Source organism: Schistocerca gregaria, chromosome 8 (genome assembly GCF_023897955.1).
Source record: "Schistocerca gregaria isolate iqSchGreg1 chromosome 8, iqSchGreg1.2, whole genome shotgun sequence".
Lineage (NCBI taxonomy): Eukaryota > Metazoa > Arthropoda > Insecta > Orthoptera > Acrididae > Schistocerca > Schistocerca gregaria.
Genome location: NC_064927.1, coordinates 322,446,400 through 322,464,694, shown reverse-complemented (window position 1 = coordinate 322,464,694; position 18,295 = coordinate 322,446,400). Strand labels below are relative to the sequence as shown.

Below are 18,295 nucleotides of genomic sequence, written 5' to 3'. Positions count from 1 at the left end.
TTTGAAGGTGGATGGTCTTTGGATCGGGAATGGGGTTTGGAGGAGGTGGCGATACAGATGTGGTGTAAAACACTGTCTTATTTCATATTATTGTAGAAGTGTTAAATGTGAATAAATGAATTAAATAGTGATGTGCAAAAATAATGTAACATTTGCTCTCTAAAAACAAAAATACCACATTGCCCTAAAAACCAGTTAGTCTCAGCCAAACACAAAGAAAACCGTGGGAACATCGCAGTGGAATCACCTCTAGACTTCACAAAGACAACTACGCAGCCATCGATATGAGTTAAGTACCAAACTGTTCGTACTTGTTAACGACCTCGGCCTATAAATTTGAATCTCCTGTAGTGCCTGAAGTCACCATGTAGACAGAGGAGTAGGACAACTTATAGACTGTGGAAATCTTAGGAAGAGGTCCGTTAAACTTGGGGGCTTGTCCGGGATATTACAGTTAAATGCGATGAGACTAATTGTGCTTCGTTTGCGGAACATTATAAATTTTATAATTCGTAAAACATGAATAACATTGTACATGTTTCCTGTACCAGAAGAAGTAGTGTGAAAACCAAGAAAGTGCTGGCTTATCGGAGAGGTGGACCTGTGATCGACGTCGTGGTGTGAAAAGATATGTACAATTCTGCTTTGTTTTAAACTTTTCGTCAAAACTGTGTCCAAACGTGTGGTGCAATCATGACGCTATCAGAAGAAATTAAAAAGGAAGTGGGAGAAACGTTAGAGTCGAACATGTGTGGTGTAAGTGACGATCCAGATGACTCACAAAATGAAAGAAAACCGGATCAACAGGACTGGGTAAGTTTACTCTTTGCCAGAATGGGACAAATGCAGTCCAAAAATTAAACTTAACTAGTGAATCGCTGGAAGCAAAAATGAAAAGCAACGGTGATGTACTGAAAGAAGAGATCTCAAATTTAAAACTTCAATTAGGAGAAAGTTTGAAGGGCATGAACTCCAAAATTGAGGCTATAGAAAATAAGTTTGTGACCTTAGAAAATAAATTGGCCACAGTTAGCTCAACTCAAGGAAGAGAGATTGAAAGGTTAACTGCAGCTCAAAGAACTGTGGAGGAGAGAGTAGACAAATTAAGTCTAGATACAGAATCAAAAGTTAACGCCTTAGATGATGAATTAAATAAGATACAAGAGTCTGTAACATGTAATTTAAGTGTAATAGACAAGAGATTCACTGAAATTCAAGATAATTTTGTGTCTAGAAACTTATGTATGAATGGTGGGAGTGTGTGGAGTAATTCACCTGTAAAAAGTTTTCCTTGTGATAATTTACACCCTGTAGACTTTTTACAACACTGCTCTGACAACCTTGTTCCTAGTATGTCTGATAATCTAAAGATTAAGTTTGTAAAATATTTCCTTGAGGGAGAAGCTTTGTCTTGGGCAAACCAACATTTTGATGAGTGGAAAACATTTGATGATTTTGAGAAGAGTTTCTTAAATAAGTTTTGGTCTGAGACTGAACAGGGTAGAATAAAAAGTGAATTTTTAAATGGGCCTAGTTTCAAGGGCAGAAACCACTCAATGAAAGACTTTTGCATGGATCAACTTAGGAAATTGGTGCATCTAGATAAACCCTTCGACGAAATGACCCAAATTGATGCCCTTAAAAGGGGGTTACCTGAAAGAATACAGTGGGAATTAGTGCATGGACCTGGTGACTGTTTAGACCAGTTTCTAAAATATATAGACAAATTAGACAGGGCAATGGAGAGAAATGTGCAACAGTTTAGTAATGGAAACCATTACAGTGGGAGGTGGAATTCTGATTACCGTGGGGAGAACACTAGAAGGGACGATAGAGATTTTCGGAATGAACACCAATCTGATAGAACAAGAGAGTACAATGCTAATGGGAGAGGGAGTAACTGGGAAAACAGTGGTGTAACTAGGAACAACAGATGGGAAGGTAACAACAGAATGAATACAAATTGGAGAAGTGACAATAGAGGTAGACATCCGGAAAACTCCGGTCCGCCTCAATGAGGGTCCACAGCTTTGGGGCGAAGAGATTTAAACATAATAGGACCACTAACGTTCACACAAAATCCAATAGTGTAAATAACTGTACCATTAACAAACAGGTTACAAACCAGGAATATCAAGTGAATTATATAAATTTTGATAAAAAATTTTGGGATGTTATGTGGCACAGTAGACCACCACAAAATAAACATAGGATAGATCAAAGTTCTGACTCAATTCTGGATGAGGAGATGTTAAATGATTTTTACAGCTTGGCAAAAAGGGGAGAGTCAATCAATGGGAAGGACACTGTCTTATTGATACAGGAAGCCCCATATGTGCAATATCAGAAAAATTTAGAGATAAAATTAGAGATGGTAAGAACTTTATAGAAATGCCGGTTGTAGGGGTAAAAATCAGAGGTGCCACTGGTAAGCAAAGTAAGGTAGTTAAAAGTCAAGTATCGTTAACGTTTGAAATTGAAAATGTGGAGTCTGAGCAGGGTTGCCTTGTGGTCCCAAGGTTAGAAGAAAATATCATTTTTGGCATGGATTGGGTCTTAAAAGTGGGTGTAAGCTTCTCTTGGGAAGATAAGAGTGTTATAATTACTGAACCTGAGAAAAATAGTATTCTGAAAACAGAAATGTTCATCCTTAACTGTAGTAATTCTTGCAACCTTATCAAAGTTGTTGTAAGTGAGGTAGATAATCAACCCATAAGTGATAACACACCCTTTGACCTTATAAATGAACAAAATTTCGAAGAATTAGTCGAAGTCAAATTGAAGGAAGCTGTAAATCTAAGTGAAAGTCAGAAAAATCAGTTAAGAGAAGTGTTATGGGAATTTCAGGATACACTTAGTGAGAGACCAGGGAAGGTAAAAGACTATCAGTGCAGACTTCAACTCAGAGATCATCATCTTTTCTTCTTAAAACCATATGGCATTCCATTCTCCAGGAAAAAAGATGTAGAAAGGGAAATCCAAAAAATGGAAACTTGAGGGATTATAGAAAGAAGAAGAAGTTCTTACAACAACCCATTAGTAGTTGTGTCTAAGAGAAATGGTGGGGTTAGACTTGTGCTTGGCTCTAGGCACCTTAATAAGTTCTTGATTAGAGAAAATGACCATCCTGACAATATGGATGAACTTCTGCACAAATTTGATAATGTAAAATTTATGAGTAGCCTAGACTTGACATCTGGTTTTCACCAAATACCACTTGAACTTGATTCTAGGAAGTATACTGCCTTTTTGTATGGTGGCAAAAGTTACCAATATTGTGTTGTCCCTTTTGGATTGAATGTGTCTGTGCCTGAATTTATCAGAGCACTGGATTTTGTATTAGGTGATGAATTGTCTTCAAAATTAATAGTATATGTAGATGACATTCTTGTAACTGGAAAAACCTGGGAAGATCATCTCAACCTTCTGAGACAAGTCTGTTCAAAATTGAGGGAAGGGGGAATGACTGTAAAATTGGAAAAATGTTGTTTTGTAGACAATGAACTGAAATTTTTGGGGTGTAATATTTCAGAAAAGGGAATCTTACCTGATAAGGACAAACTTGAGGCCATTGTAAGCTTCCCTAACCCCAAGAACAAAAAACAACTCAAGTCCTTTTTTGGTCTCACTGAATTCTATAGAAAATTTCTTAGTACCCAAGCTTTAATTGCAAACTGCTTATGTAACTTACTCAAAAAGAATACTGTTTGGGATTAAACACAAGAATGTCAGGATGCATTCGTGGAAATAAAACAACATTATAGACCTGTTATGTCGTTACCATTCTGTATAATGACAGATAGTAGTGAGACAGGTTTAGGGGCACACTTGTTTCAAAACATAGAAATAGAAGGAAAATTAGAACACCATTCTATTGCTTTTTCTAGCCGGGTTTTACAAAAGTATGAAAAATCATATACAGTCACAGAGAAGGAACTACTTGCCATCCACTGGGCATTTAATAAGTTTAAAAGTTATATGTTAGGGCACAAGGTAATTGTTTTCTCTGACCATAAAGCTCTATCTTACATTCAGGAGTGCAGACTCTATCATGACCGTAAAACAAGGTGGGTTTTATTCCTTCAACAGTTTGGTTATGAGATCAAATTTATTCAGGGTAAATATAATGTCATTGCAGATGCCCTTTCCAGACTACCATTAGGTGCAGATGTTGAAAATACTTATGGAAAAGAGGAGAAAGAGTTCAAACTTATGTACTTAAAGGGTGTAAGAGATGAATCTGAAATACTGAAAATCTGTAATGATATTCATAGAAACCAAAACCATGATGAAAATTGGAAGTTGGTTAAAAGTTATATAGGGAAAAAGGGAGGAGAAAAGGTAGATCAGTATTATAAAGTACAAAAAGGGATTTTGTTTAGGAGACCTAGACCTGACTTAGACAACTGGAAACTATGCTGGCCTGAGCAATGTATTGACACGTTAATCAGGTACATACATGAAAGCTTCGGACACTGCGGAGCAACAAAATGTATACAGAAGATAAAGGAAAATGTATACTTCTATAATATCAGTAGGAGAGTGAAGAAAAAACTTGAAACCTGTGATCGTTGTCAGAGGGTAAAAGTGAGTAAGCAGACTTCTAAAGGATTGATGCAGAACATTTTACCAAATAAAAACCTTGAATTGACAGCTATTGATCTATATGGACCACTACCAAGATCAAGGGGAGGGTACAGTTACATCTTTGTTATAGTTGATGTTTTCTCTAAATTTATAAAATTGTATACATTAAAGAGAGCAACCAGTAAACAAATTATCATCAAGCTGAAGAATCATTATTTCACAAATGTTGGTATACTCCAGGCCATCATGTCTGATAATGGGTCACAGTTTACATCTAAATTATGGAAAATTTTTATTGAAGATACAGGAATAAAACATATTTTGATTTTGGTTTGTCACCCATCAAGTAACCCAGCAGAAAGGTACATGAGGGAAATTGGAAAGCTCTGCAGAACATACTGTAGTAAAAATCATGTTAATTGGATTGAAAATGTTACTGACTTCGAGGATATAATGAACAGCCTGCAGCATTCATCCACTGGTTTTTCACCTTATGAAGTAATGTTTAATAGAAACCTGAAAATTTGATTTCTGAGAATGTTGATTTCCCACCTTGTCAAACTATGACACCCGAGGAAAGAGAGACAGCTGTTAGGAACACTATGAAAAGGCAGGGAGAGGTAAGAAAACGGAGACATGATGCAAGAAGTAAAGGAGTACAGTTCAGGGCGGGAGATCTAGTTTTATTAAAAACACAGGAAAAATCTAAATTGAGGAGTTCTGAAATAAAGAAATTTTTCGACATCTATATAGGCCCCTTTGAAATCAAGGAAAACCGCACCCTAATGCCTATAGGCTAATCTACCCAAAATCCAAGAAGTTATTTGGACTGCGCCATGTTACAGTGTTAGAACTCTACAAACATGACCCATAAAATAGTCATTAATAAGTAAAATGCTGCCCGGAAAGAACTAGTTGACTGGCCCAACTATATCACTTTTTTGCTTTATCATTCAAGGAAAACTTCATGTCAAAGTGTGGGACTATGTCCACTGAAAGTATGAAGTAGATTTTGTGTATGTGAATTATGTCTGTATTAATGTCTTTTTGTTCTCTAATATACCCATTCATTAAATTTGGTATGAGATTAGTGTGTCAGACTATGAACCAGTCTTCAGTGTCTCTTAACAAAAACCAAAGTTAATTATGTGGACAGTTTTAAAGTAATAAGATATGAATAATGATTGTGTGTAAGAAGACAAAACCTTGTCATTTCTAAGCTATGTCAGATGGAACATTATTTAATGGATAAAGCAAACTGGAGGTACTTGTCAGGTTATGAGAGTGTGCATTGAAAGACCAGGCATATTATAGTGTGTTAAAAATATAGTGGATAGTCATGAAATTTAATTATGCAAATTAAGAATATATTTAGGTTTAGAGCATTATGGAGACAGATGTTGGTGTGTTACTTTTGAAACCCCTGTGATGGATTGAAGATTATGTGATACTAATTATGAAGTTTATATTGTGGGAGAATATTTTGTAATAGTTTAGATAATTTAATGCTAAAGTGAATGAAGAGCTGTTAGGAATTTATCCCATACCCTGTTACAAAATTTGAAATAATTTCTATTCATGGCAATATGCTATTTGAGCACAAGAGAGTGAATAAAAATGAAACACTGTTTAATAATGATGTAAAGTTAAGGTATAAATACTAACAATCTTACACAATTTAAGTGTAGAGTTTGTCATAGTTTGACCTATAAAGCTGACATAGATGTACAATGCGAGGATACTGCAATGATAGTCACAATCATATATGGAACATCTCAGCTACCTCATTATAAAGGAACATTAAATCATAAATATGTAAACCAATCTGACTCTGGAAATACAGTGCTGATCACATATAATTGAATTTGCACTGGATCCACCATGTGATTATATTCATCACATATACATGAATTTTCCCTAAGAGACAACCATTTAACATTGTGTATAAGTATTACAATATTTTGAACTATGTCTATTTTATGTATGTGGTTAAAAGAACCTGTTTATTTTATAATAATGATTTCTTTAGATTTAATGGTTGTTTTGGGCACAAGCTATTCCATAAGGTATTTTATTGAAGCACAAATATTAAAAGATTGTGAGAGATGCATCATTTCACAGCTCACTTAATACATTCTAAAGAAACCACTGATAATGTTAACTAAGATGCATTAAGTCAGTATTGAAGTAAACTTGAGTGTATACATATACTATATAATTATGTACCCATCTTAACGCGGCACTGCAGCTACCATGATCAGTTAAAATTAAGGTGCCATATTTTATTGTTAGTTATAAACTCATTACACTTATTACTCAATACAGCCAATGTAACCTTCAAATTGTATATCTTGGAAAGTATATATATATATATGTAACTAAGATCACTTGGGAAACCAATTTTATTACTAACTTTCGAGACTGGAAATTTTATCATGATGTGTGTATTAGATTATTTTATACCATAGTGACACACAATCCCATGCATGCCATGCATGGACTTGTGTGTGGTGGGAGGGGGGGGGGGGGGATATTATAACATAACGTAAAATCATGTATGTCAGTAATTTCTTTACATGTAATGTTTTATCTAAATATAGCATTGACTGTATGTCAGTAATTTCTTTACATGTAATGTTTTATCTAAATATAGCTTTTGACTGCAAGTGTAACAACTAAGAGACGGTTATCTTTGGTCATGGGGGAAGGAGGTCGAGCTTTGAAGGTGGATGGTCTTTGGATCGGGAGCGGGGGTTGGAGGAGGTGGCGATACAGATGTGGTGTAAAACAATGTCTTATTTCATATTATTGTAGAAGTGTTAAATGTGAATAAATGAATTAAATAGTGCTGTGCAAAAATAATGTAATGTTTGCTCTCTAGAAACAAAAATACCACATTGCCCTACAAACCAATTAGTCTCATCCAAACACAAAGAAAACCATGGGAACATCGCAGTGGAATCACCTGTGTACTTCACGAAGACAACAACGCTGCCATCGATATGAGTTAAGTACCAAACTGTTCGTACTTGTTAACGACCTCAGCCTATAAATTTGAATCTCCTGTAGTGCCTGAAGTCACCATGTGGACAAAGGAGTAAGACAACTTATAGACTGTGGAAATCTTAGGAAGAGGTCCGTTAAACTACTCACTACAAAACATACACAAAATTTTTGCAAAGGTTATAAAGCAGGCAAAAAGGATGCACAAGTATATGTGTATAAAAATTCTATGAGTAAAGTGCAAGCTATGTTGGACATTATAAACAAAAGAAAAGAGAAAAAAAAAGAAAACAAAACCAGAGAGAATATTGTCTTGTTACATGACAGTAAAAAGAAACAGAAAAGATATGCAATGGCTATTTCACAGGAATAGCTGAAAATTTAATAGAAACTAATTTTGTTGGAAATCAGCAGCCAGCGAAAAACAAAACCAAAAGCTTTTAATTAAAGTTTATGGATCGTTTAAGCAAGGAGGAAACTGTCAAAGCTGTTGCTGATTATTGACCCCCCTCACTCACCCCTGTAACTGCTAATTAGAGATGGCTATCTTTCCCGATCAGCTAAAAACATTTAAAGTTATTCCAATATTCAAAGCTGGTGACAGAGGTGAAGTGATAAACTATTACCCCATTACAGTAAAACGATGTTTTTCAAAAGTTTTTGGAAAACATAATGTACAATAAGTTAATAAAATTTGTAAATAATAATCTACAAGAGTTGAATGAAAAGTAATTTCCTCCATGTTTGTTAAATGGGTTTGGATGGGAGTATTTTAATAAATTAAATGTAGAAATAACCTTAGAATATGATATTTAATTACCAATATTCACTTTTCCACATAATCACCACCCAATTGGATATATTTCTGCTAACAATGAACAAGTTTTCTGAAGCCATCACGGAAGAAGTCGACACCCTGTTTCTGGAACCACAGTCTCACAGTTCTCTCAACATCTTCGTCAGAAGCATAATGATGCCCCGCAGATAGTCTTTCATTATCGGGAACAGATGGAAGTCAGATGGTGCTAAATCTGGACTGTATGGAGGATACCATATGATGGTGAGATTCAGTCTCTGATGTTCTGATGTGGTGGCATGTGAAGTGTGTGGTTTGGCATTGTCATGCTGCACGAAAACATTTCCCTTTTCCTTTCGGACCCTTGTTAGCCGGTTGTTTCAGAGTTTGCAGCATTATGATGTAATACTATGAATTTATTTTTGTTTCATGATGAAGGAAATCAACATGGATAACACCATCTGCAGCCCAGAACACTATGGCCATGACTTTTCCAGCTGAGGGCTGTGTCTTGAATTTCTTTTTCTGGGGTGAGTCTTTGTGTTGATATTCCATAGACTGACGTTTCGACTCCAGGTCGTAATGGTATACCCATGTTTTGTCTCCTGTCAAAATTGAATGAAGAAAGGCGTCGCCTTGATTCTTGTAATGTGAGTGGAGTTCCTGGCAAATTTCAAGTCTGTGCGCTTTCATTTCGGGAGTCAGCATCTGGGGTACCTCTCATATACAGATCTTACGATAGCCAAGAAAAGCAATAATGTGACCCACACGTTCTTGTGAAATGCTGATTGTGCTTGCAGTTTCTCTCTGAGTGATACAATGATTGTCCTGAATCAATCATTCAACATTTTGCTTGTGAAACTTAGTGGTTGCTGTCACAAGACATCCAACTCTTTGTTTATCACACAGGTCAGATGGTCTCGCCTCAACATCTGTAAACTTACTTGCCCAATGACGCACAGGACTCACATCTACACAATCACCATAAACTGCTTTCATTCTCTGATGAAACTCCTTTGTGGTGACACTATCTGCTGTCAAGAATTTAATGAATGCACATTGCTTAAATCGCATTGACCGACCATCTGCGCAGGGTTCCATACTTTACACTGTAACAACACAACTGTTGAATGCTAAGGCTTCCCACCAACTGGAGCTGTAGAGAAGAGGCTATGAAACAAACCAGTACCTGCCACATACCAGTGCTACCAGCTGTTGAAGAGTTATGGAGTTGGAGGAATTACTTTTCAGTCAACCCTCATAGTATTAGGCAATTTTCGACATGGTTTCCAAAGTCAGAAATCATGGTAGATGGTGTGTGACTTGCCGATCATTCAAAGTGCCGCTGCACAGTTACGCGCGTCGTCTACATGCAGCGCTGTCTGCCAGCCATGCAGCAGCCGCGCCACCTAAGTGGCCAGCCAGCCAGCGGCCGCTAGACTTGAACTCAGTGTTCATTTGAATGTCACCGTGTTCACATGTCATGCTTTGTCAACTTGCTCAGTGATGTAATTGTATTGTGTAGTTTTGAAATATATGTGTTTGACTTGACGTTATAACAGATGGCCCACAGGTTTAAATGCCACTGATGAAAAATAGTAAACAGCAGGTACATTTAAAGCTTTCAACGTGGTAAACCACTGAACTGTTCTCAGCAATGCTTGAATACTATGGCAGGAGGAGTTTAACAAATGAATGGATTTGTTCACTTCTCAGTGGCCGCAAACAGAAAGTGGCGTTAGACACATGGGTGAAAAGGCAATGTGTCAATGGTCTGGATGTGCATGTTGAATGCCACAGAGTAATTCTATTTGCTGATGACACAACCATATTCATAAAACCTGCAAAAATGATGATATGCAATGTGAAGTAAACACTATTACAAATCAACTAAGTAAATGAATAACTATGAATCAGCATGTAATAAACAACAGAAAAACAGTAGCATTAAATTTTCATAACAGTCGAACCAACACCTTGCATTATCCAGGTATCACTATCAACCAACAACACATTGTGAATAAAGAAGTAACATAATATCTTGCCATTTGGATACAAAGTCATCTAAAATGAGAAAAACATATTGAACACATTAATGCTAAGCAGAGCACAAGCTATCTTTTAAGGCCTCTAAAGGGATGTACAAATAAACAGACTCTAATGTCTGCCTATTATGCATATTTTAATGTATGTTTAAAATATGAACTCATTTTCTGGGGAGAGTCACAGCAGCTCTAGGGAATTCCAGAATCCAAAATAGAGAAATTAGGATTATTACAGGTAGCAGAGCTAGACAATCATCTAAACCAACATTTAAAACTCTGAAAGTGCTACCACTACCAAGCATGTTTATTGACACACTTAAGTATATTAAAAAAAAAAAAAGCTAACTGGAATGGTAACAGTATTAGAAAATCATGTGACTTAGATAATCATAACACTTAATTAAAAGGTAACTTGCATTTACACCCAGCCATTAAAAGTCTGTATGAGAAAGGTATATTCTATATGGGACAAAAACTATTCAGTAAGTTGACAAATGATGTAAAATGCATGATAAATACTAATGCTTTCGAAAGATGTGTTAGAAAATGTCTGCAATACCACTGCTCCTATTCAGTAAGTAAAAACTTTAACTACAATAAATATACAGATCTGTATATAGCATGTAGAACTATATAAATCTTGAAAACTGTTCTCTGCAATGACTTAGAGTTAAGTCCAATATAATTTTGTACATTGTGCTACATGTAATCAAAGAACTAAATAAATAAAAATAATCAATTTTTGAAACTGTGATGAAAATGGTTAAATAAAAAAAATCTACTAATCAAGCAGTGGAAGGAGGAAGGTATTTAAATCTGCAAGTTCTCTGAGTTAGTTGCTCTTTCTTGTAGCAGAAGGGTGAAGTAAAAGGAAGAGGGAAAAAGAAAATCATCCAGATAAGCCTAACCACATTGGATGAGAAGGAAAGACTGATTACTGGGGTCCACACTGGACAACGGTTGAAAATCTGAGAGTTTAAAGGTGGAAAATAGGGTTAGTTGCAAGACTAAGATTACTGTCAAAACATTATGCATGAGTTAATGACAGCAGAAAGTTAAGTGCATTGTACATGATAGAGTTGGGAGGTAGAGGGGAAAATGAAAGATATGGAAAACTAAAAGGAAGTGAAAAAAAAGTGCTGAGACAGAAAAAATTAAGGCTAAGTGGATAGTGAGAACCAGTTGTTGTGACACCAGTTTCTGCCTGTGGAATTCTGAGAAACTGATGTCTGGGGAAAAAATCCAGATGGCATATGTGGTGAAACGGGCACTGGGGTCACAACTGTCATGTTGTAGAGCATGCTCTGCAGCAGGGTATTGTGTGTTACCAATGTATACCCTCTGTCTATATGCATTCATCCAAACTGATAACTTTGTGGTACTCACGCAAATGTAAAAGGCAGAACAGTGTATGCATAACAATTGGTGTATGACTTGTCATAAACAGATGGCTCTCCCTTTTGTAGTATAGTTGGAGGGTGCATAGGACAAATCTTAAAACAGGGATGGTTACAATAGTTGCAGCCATAGTGTAGGGAGATGGGTACAGAAGGAGCATAGGGTCTGACAAGGATATTGTGGAGATTGGGCGGGTGCCAAAAGCAATTCTAGGTGTGGCAGGTAAGAGGTCAGACAAAATGGACCTCATTTCATAGCATGATTTTAGGAAGTCACAGCCTTATCAAAGTAGCTGATTAACATATTCAATACCAGGATAATACTAACTGACAAGAGATGCACTTCTAAAAAACAACATTTCTATCATTTTGATCATTGTCATCCTTCCCATGTCAGGGTCCCAACACATCTCATCAGGGCAAGCCTGAAGTTACTTTTACTTCTGCCAATGACTTGTGAAACACTTCCTTTTCTGTTAAGCATTACCTTCTTTACATTTAAAGAGAAACATTCTAAGCAATTCACCACTGAAATTAAATGTTACATGAATTTCATAGTTCATGGCACCCTTCTAACAAGGTCTTTGCTAATATGATGCATATTATTTCCATGGGGCAGATGAGTGCTCAAAGAATAACATGAAAATAAATTTCATGGCCATCTTTATTTGATGTTCTCTGCGGAAAAGGCATTATTGTTCATGAGTACCAGGTTCTATAATAAAGCGAATGAAAACTTTTGTTGTTCTAGAATTCAGATTTATTTTTCTTCATTCCTTGGTCAGACTTACGTCTTAAACCAACACAAAACTGATTTCCATTAAAAGTCATACGTTTGCAAAATAACTGGTGATTACATTTGTTGAAACTTCATAACTAGTGAAGGATCATTTCATAGCATAAAAGTTTTTGTAATCAACTTGAAACAGTTTAGCCAGACATAAGAGCTGTCTACAAATAAGTAAGGAACTGAACTGCACTGTCATAACTGAACAGCAGACAGAGAGCTAAGGAATTGTGTTCTGGTGTGATTTTAACAAGTCTATATTATTTACAATTACATGCTAGAACATTTGAGTAGCTCCTAATGTTATTTAAATTATTTTAATTACATCTCTTTTTTTAATAAAAATATAAATTTAAATAAAATGATATGTTTTCTTGTGCAGAAAAATCAAAGAACTGAAACAGTGACCATAGTTATTTTTAATTACCGGTATTGCAATTGTATGTTGGAATGGTCAGAATATTTAAATTTTATAAAAGTTGATTATTTCTGTACAAATTGATTTTTTAACAAAATAAAATTTTTACTAACAAGAGGATGATGAGGATCTTTAAAACTGATATGTGACAAACCATTTTTATAATTTTTAGCTTTCGACCAAATGTTTGTAATACACTTTGTTTCACAATAATGTTATGGAGTTTTTCATTAAATAAAAATATTTTTTTGTTAAGTCAAATTCATTTCCATAGTCAAAAGGTAAATATTTAAGTAATGAATAATAAATTGTGGCCATGAAAAACTTAAAATGTCATGGTTTCACAAGTTTATGTGATACTTCTTATGCCTTCAGCAAATTAAATAATGGAAAGCTATAGTGTTTTTGACATATATTTATCTTTGAAATTGTATCCACATTAATTTTCCTCTATTTTCAACTGAAATTACTGGGATGACTAGCTGTGAGACATATTATATCTACTTATTGTTACCGACAGGAATGTTCATATTAATTATAATAGGTAAATAAAATTATTGTTCTTGTATAAGCTCAAATCTATTATACGCATCAACAGACAACATGTATCATGTATTATAAAACTTAAATAGTTTCAAACACTACAAAACCAAAAGTGGCATCGGTTTTTCATTTTGGGGAACTGACCTAAACTTGGGGTACTTTACAGCTCCAATCCAAGATAACATGCAACATCATCGCTCTCAAGAAATCCTCAGTCCAGTCACAAATTTTGTTTGATTTGCCATAAAACTGTACTTTAATTAATAATCATTGGTGTCATAACAAGCCAACTACTGTTCAGAACTCAAGAAATAATTATCCATAGCATTCAGGATTCATTTGAGAAAAGGGCACATTAGATTTCACATGATACTTTGAGGTTACTCACTATGTTTGTATTCAGAATATGGTCTAAGATTCTATTAGGTTGGTGCACAAGTTGGTAGTGTTTTGCATGTGGGTATTCCTTTTGATATTGGTATATTTATTGATTGCCATTTTTTATTTGTTGTTTCTTATTGCTGTTTGAGTTTACATACTGTCATTTTCTCATTTGAGGACAGTGAGGAGCAGTGGATATTAGAAAATGGAGTGCCAAGTGGAGAAATCAGAACATTTCCTACATATCCTTCTGTTTGAGTCCAATACACGGGTGACAGAAGCAGAGTCAGTCCAAAACATTTGCGTCATGTCTGGGGATAATGCTATTGGATAGGGCATGGCAAGAAAATGGTTTTCTCATTTGAAGGAGGATTGTGTTGATGTTAGTGACAATTCACATTCAGGAAGATATTTGATGTTTGATGAAGATCGTTTAAATGCTTTAATCCACTCGAGAACTGGCAAATTTGATGAACCGTGATTATTCCACCATCATCGACATTTGGATGCAATGGGTAGGGTACAAAACTTGGGTGTATGGATATCACATGCTCCAAGCAAAAATCACAAAACTCAAAGGGTGACCATTTGTGCATCTCTGCTTGCTCTTCATTAATTGGCTTGTGAACAACACCATCATTGTTATCCTACATTGTTACTGGGGATGAGAAATGCTGTCTTTATGATAACATAAGGAAAAAAGCTCAAACAAAGCACCAACTCCCCGTATAAAGACACCTGCACATCAATAAAAAATAATATTGTCCATCTGGTAGAACAGCAAAGGTGTGTTGTACTATAAATTGCTTCCCTGAGGTGTAACCATCGCTGCTGACATTTATTGTCAACAACTGAGATGTCTTGCAGATGCAATCCAAGAACAACAACCAGGAAGACTGCGTGATGTGATGCTACTCTGTGATAGTGCCCACCAACATTCTGTGAGACTGACGAAAAACGCTATTCAGTAGTTGTGTTGGAAAGTCATTCCACACCCATCTTATTCACCTGATCCTTCACTCTCAGATTTTCACCTTTTCTGCTCTCTATCAAACAACCTTCAAGGAACATCCTTTTCAGATGAAAATGCACTCCGAACAAAGCTCAATGATTTCATTGCCTCAAAACCGCATGATTTATACAGTCACAAAATCAAAATGTGCTCGTGGCATTGGCAGACTGTTGTAAATAGTGAAGGAGAATACAACTGATGACTGAAGTTTCTGCTGTGTGTATCTATCGTGTTTATTGACCATATGGAAAAATGCTGCAAACTAATGCATCAACCCACTAATAATCCAAAGCCTGTGTTTTATTCTAAAACAACCAAGAGTTGGAGCAATGTTGGAGATCTGACAGAGAGGTTAGAAAACAAACTCTAAACTAACATCTGGCTGTATAATACCATACCATCACTGATGACTTGTCTAGCAGTATAATATCATACCATCCCTGAGAACTTGATATATGTGTCTCTGACCATCCAGCTGAAAAATAAACCATTCACCTTTAAAAAGTGGAGACATCATAGTTTAGTGGGAAAGTGTGCAAAAATAAAGTCAAGGGAAAAATGGAAGATCAGTAACTAAGCCACCTCCCACTATGCAAGAATGTTTCTACATCACAGTTCAAGCTGATCAGCCACCCACTTTATATTTTGTGACAGAAACATCCAATTTTCTTTTGCAGTATTCTACATGTACATAGAACTTTAACCCAGAAACTATAGATTGTAGAGTTTATGTGAAAATTATAACCATATGAAAAAATCTTGTATATCTTTCTTCAGATTGGATATGCAGCCCATATTGCTGGTGCTCTTGCTGGATTACTTGTCGGTGTCAACGTTTTGCGCAATCTTCAGGTGAAGCCTTGGGAGAAAGTTCTTCGATGGACATGTTTTGTCCTTTATTTTATTCTGATGATTGGTGCTATTATCTGGAATGCAGCATTTCCTGACTACTTCCCTGTGTCTTATTACAGAAATTAATGTCCTACTATTAAAATTTTTTATGATAATGAAGAGTTTTTAGATACATAAGATTATAGCAAAACTTGTATTAAGACCCACTGTTTCTTTCCTCTAAAGTTTTTCTACCACAGTCTCAGTATTAAAATTCATAGCAACTGGCATTTTTATGAGTGTATGCAGTCTGTATCAAGACTATCATGTGCATATCTCAATGTCCTAGGTTACTGTCTACTTTCGTACATAATACTGAATTGGCTTTACATTTTATTGTTGGTACAAATGAAATTGCAGCCATAAATAACTGTTAATGCTTGATGACTTCTCTTCCACAGGCATGGTTTTACAAAGGGTCTGTTGTAATAATTTTGTCCAACTATTAAACAGCGAACAGTATTTACATGTGTAACATGTTTCCCAATTTTGTTAAATTAAGTTCCATGACAGGTCTGTGATTACATCTATTTTTATATTAGAGTTCATTTATTTGTCAGAATATAAAAACAGTAATAAGAAAATCTTTGAACCACTATGACATTGATTGATAGCAAATTTTCATCACTAGAATGTGTATTTGTCATCAAACTTTTTTAACTATTTTTTCAAAAGTATTGAACTGTCCATAGCATAGGTGGGCTGCTAGAGTGTGCAAATAACTTGTTAAACTAAAATGTATGAATTTTGGATTCCTCACATAACCTGGAAGAGTGAAATGATTGATTACAGTGCATTCATTTTTGTATACTTTACATGCATGAGCAGCATTGCCTAGCTATTGGTGTACATGTCCCTTAGATGTGCTGACATTAAGTACTGTATTCAAACTGTGCATGCATCTACAAGTGGGCAGTCATAATCGACATTTGAATGTTGTGAATCAAGATTATAATTTTTAGTTACATTTGAAGCACGAAAGTTTGTTATACGTACCTTACACTGGAATTCATCTCTGATGTACTCCGTGCCACCCTTCTTGCGCCTGTTTTATTGGTTATTCATTTTGTGAAATATATTCATAATGTGTGTTGTGGATTCAGTGTTTTACCAATAATTTATGCTTGCCTTTTGAGAACTTTTAATTTTATGAATAGAAATAAACACATATAAAAAGGAAGTAGAAGATAAATTGTAAATCTGGATTTATATGAAAGCACATTTTGAATCAACAGACCAAAGTTGGATCCTGAAGAAAGTATGTACATCCTATTGTATTGTTTGATTAAAATGTTTTCTACTTTCCAACAGCTTCACCAGTCTAATTTACTTTCCATTCTGTGTCACCTTAATCTGATTTTCTGCCTCCTATTTATCTCATTCTCCTTCATTTCTTCTACAAAATTTTCCTTATTTTCACAGATGACAGTTTTCCATCTTCACTGCAGTGTGCTTCACATCCTCTTCTGTAAAATGCATTAACATCTTTAAACCAGACATCCAACCTGAAATGCACTGTTTCCAATGTTTATATATCTGTATTAGTCTGGTGTACTTAGATTTTTTTATTTATTTATTTGCCATCCTTAAAATTTTGAACTTCATTATATGTCAATATATATTGACACATTTGGAGCAATTCTTCATATTTTATTGCTGTTATTTAACTAAAGATCAAAGATTAATGCCCTGGAGTAAGAAAGTTTCATTTTCCTGATAAAATTTTCAGCTGATAATAATCACTGGTGGTGAACCCCTGTATCTTTTCCTCCTTAATTTATCTTTGTCCATAGTATAAGACACTTTTATTTTAGTTACATCATTTTGTGCCTCACAGTTGTCTTCATGTTGTATTTTTAAAACATCCAAACTTAAAATTGGGATTATAATCATTTCAAGTCAGTGTTACGTAAAAGCCCCATGCCATATACAAAAGTACAAAAACAATTGACCTGTACACCCGTTATGTACAAATATCGACTCAAATACTTTTCAGAGAAATTTTATACATGTAAAATATTTACTCTTTGTCATTAGTAATTGATTTATCTGAAAGTGCACAGATACTAACTGTTTAATTTAAAATTTTGGAACAGTTTATCTCCCAGAAAACATTAAATAAACAAATGCTCTGCATTGTCTGCAGCCATTACACATAAAAGGTTATCACAGACTGGTCTGTGAGTCACAGCTTAGAAAAAAGTCAGTTATGAAAATTTGGCAGTGCAAATTATTTCCTACCACTTTTATGTGACACTATCAGTAACATAATCTGTATGGACAAGAGGCAGAACAATCATCTCATTACAACACCTTTGAAGACTCTTACCTGAAATCACTTTTCTCTCATTCATTGCAGTTAGTCACATTTTCACACAGATTGCGGGAAGTTTCAGTACTGTAGCATAATTTCCTCTTTAACTGAGTGACACATT

General features: G+C 35.2%; 1 protein-coding gene across 9 annotated transcripts in view; it reads left to right on the top strand.

Moving 5' to 3' along the window:
- LOC126284839 (rhomboid-related protein 2-like) overlaps positions 1-17,168 on the top strand; it is a 79,320-nt gene extending 62,152 nt beyond the window's left edge. For 5 of the 9 annotated variants that reach the window (XM_049984062.1, XM_049984060.1, XM_049984057.1 and 2 more), the window contains one exon: positions 15,747-17,168. In XM_049984062.1, the coding sequence (XP_049840019.1) occupies positions 15,747-15,947 (201 nt within the window). In that variant the 3' untranslated portion in view covers positions 15,948-17,168. The other 4 variants (XR_007551562.1, XM_049984063.1, XM_049984064.1 and 1 more) reach the window with 4 other exon arrangements.
- The last annotated feature ends 1,127 nt before the right edge of the window (positions 17,169-18,295 follow it).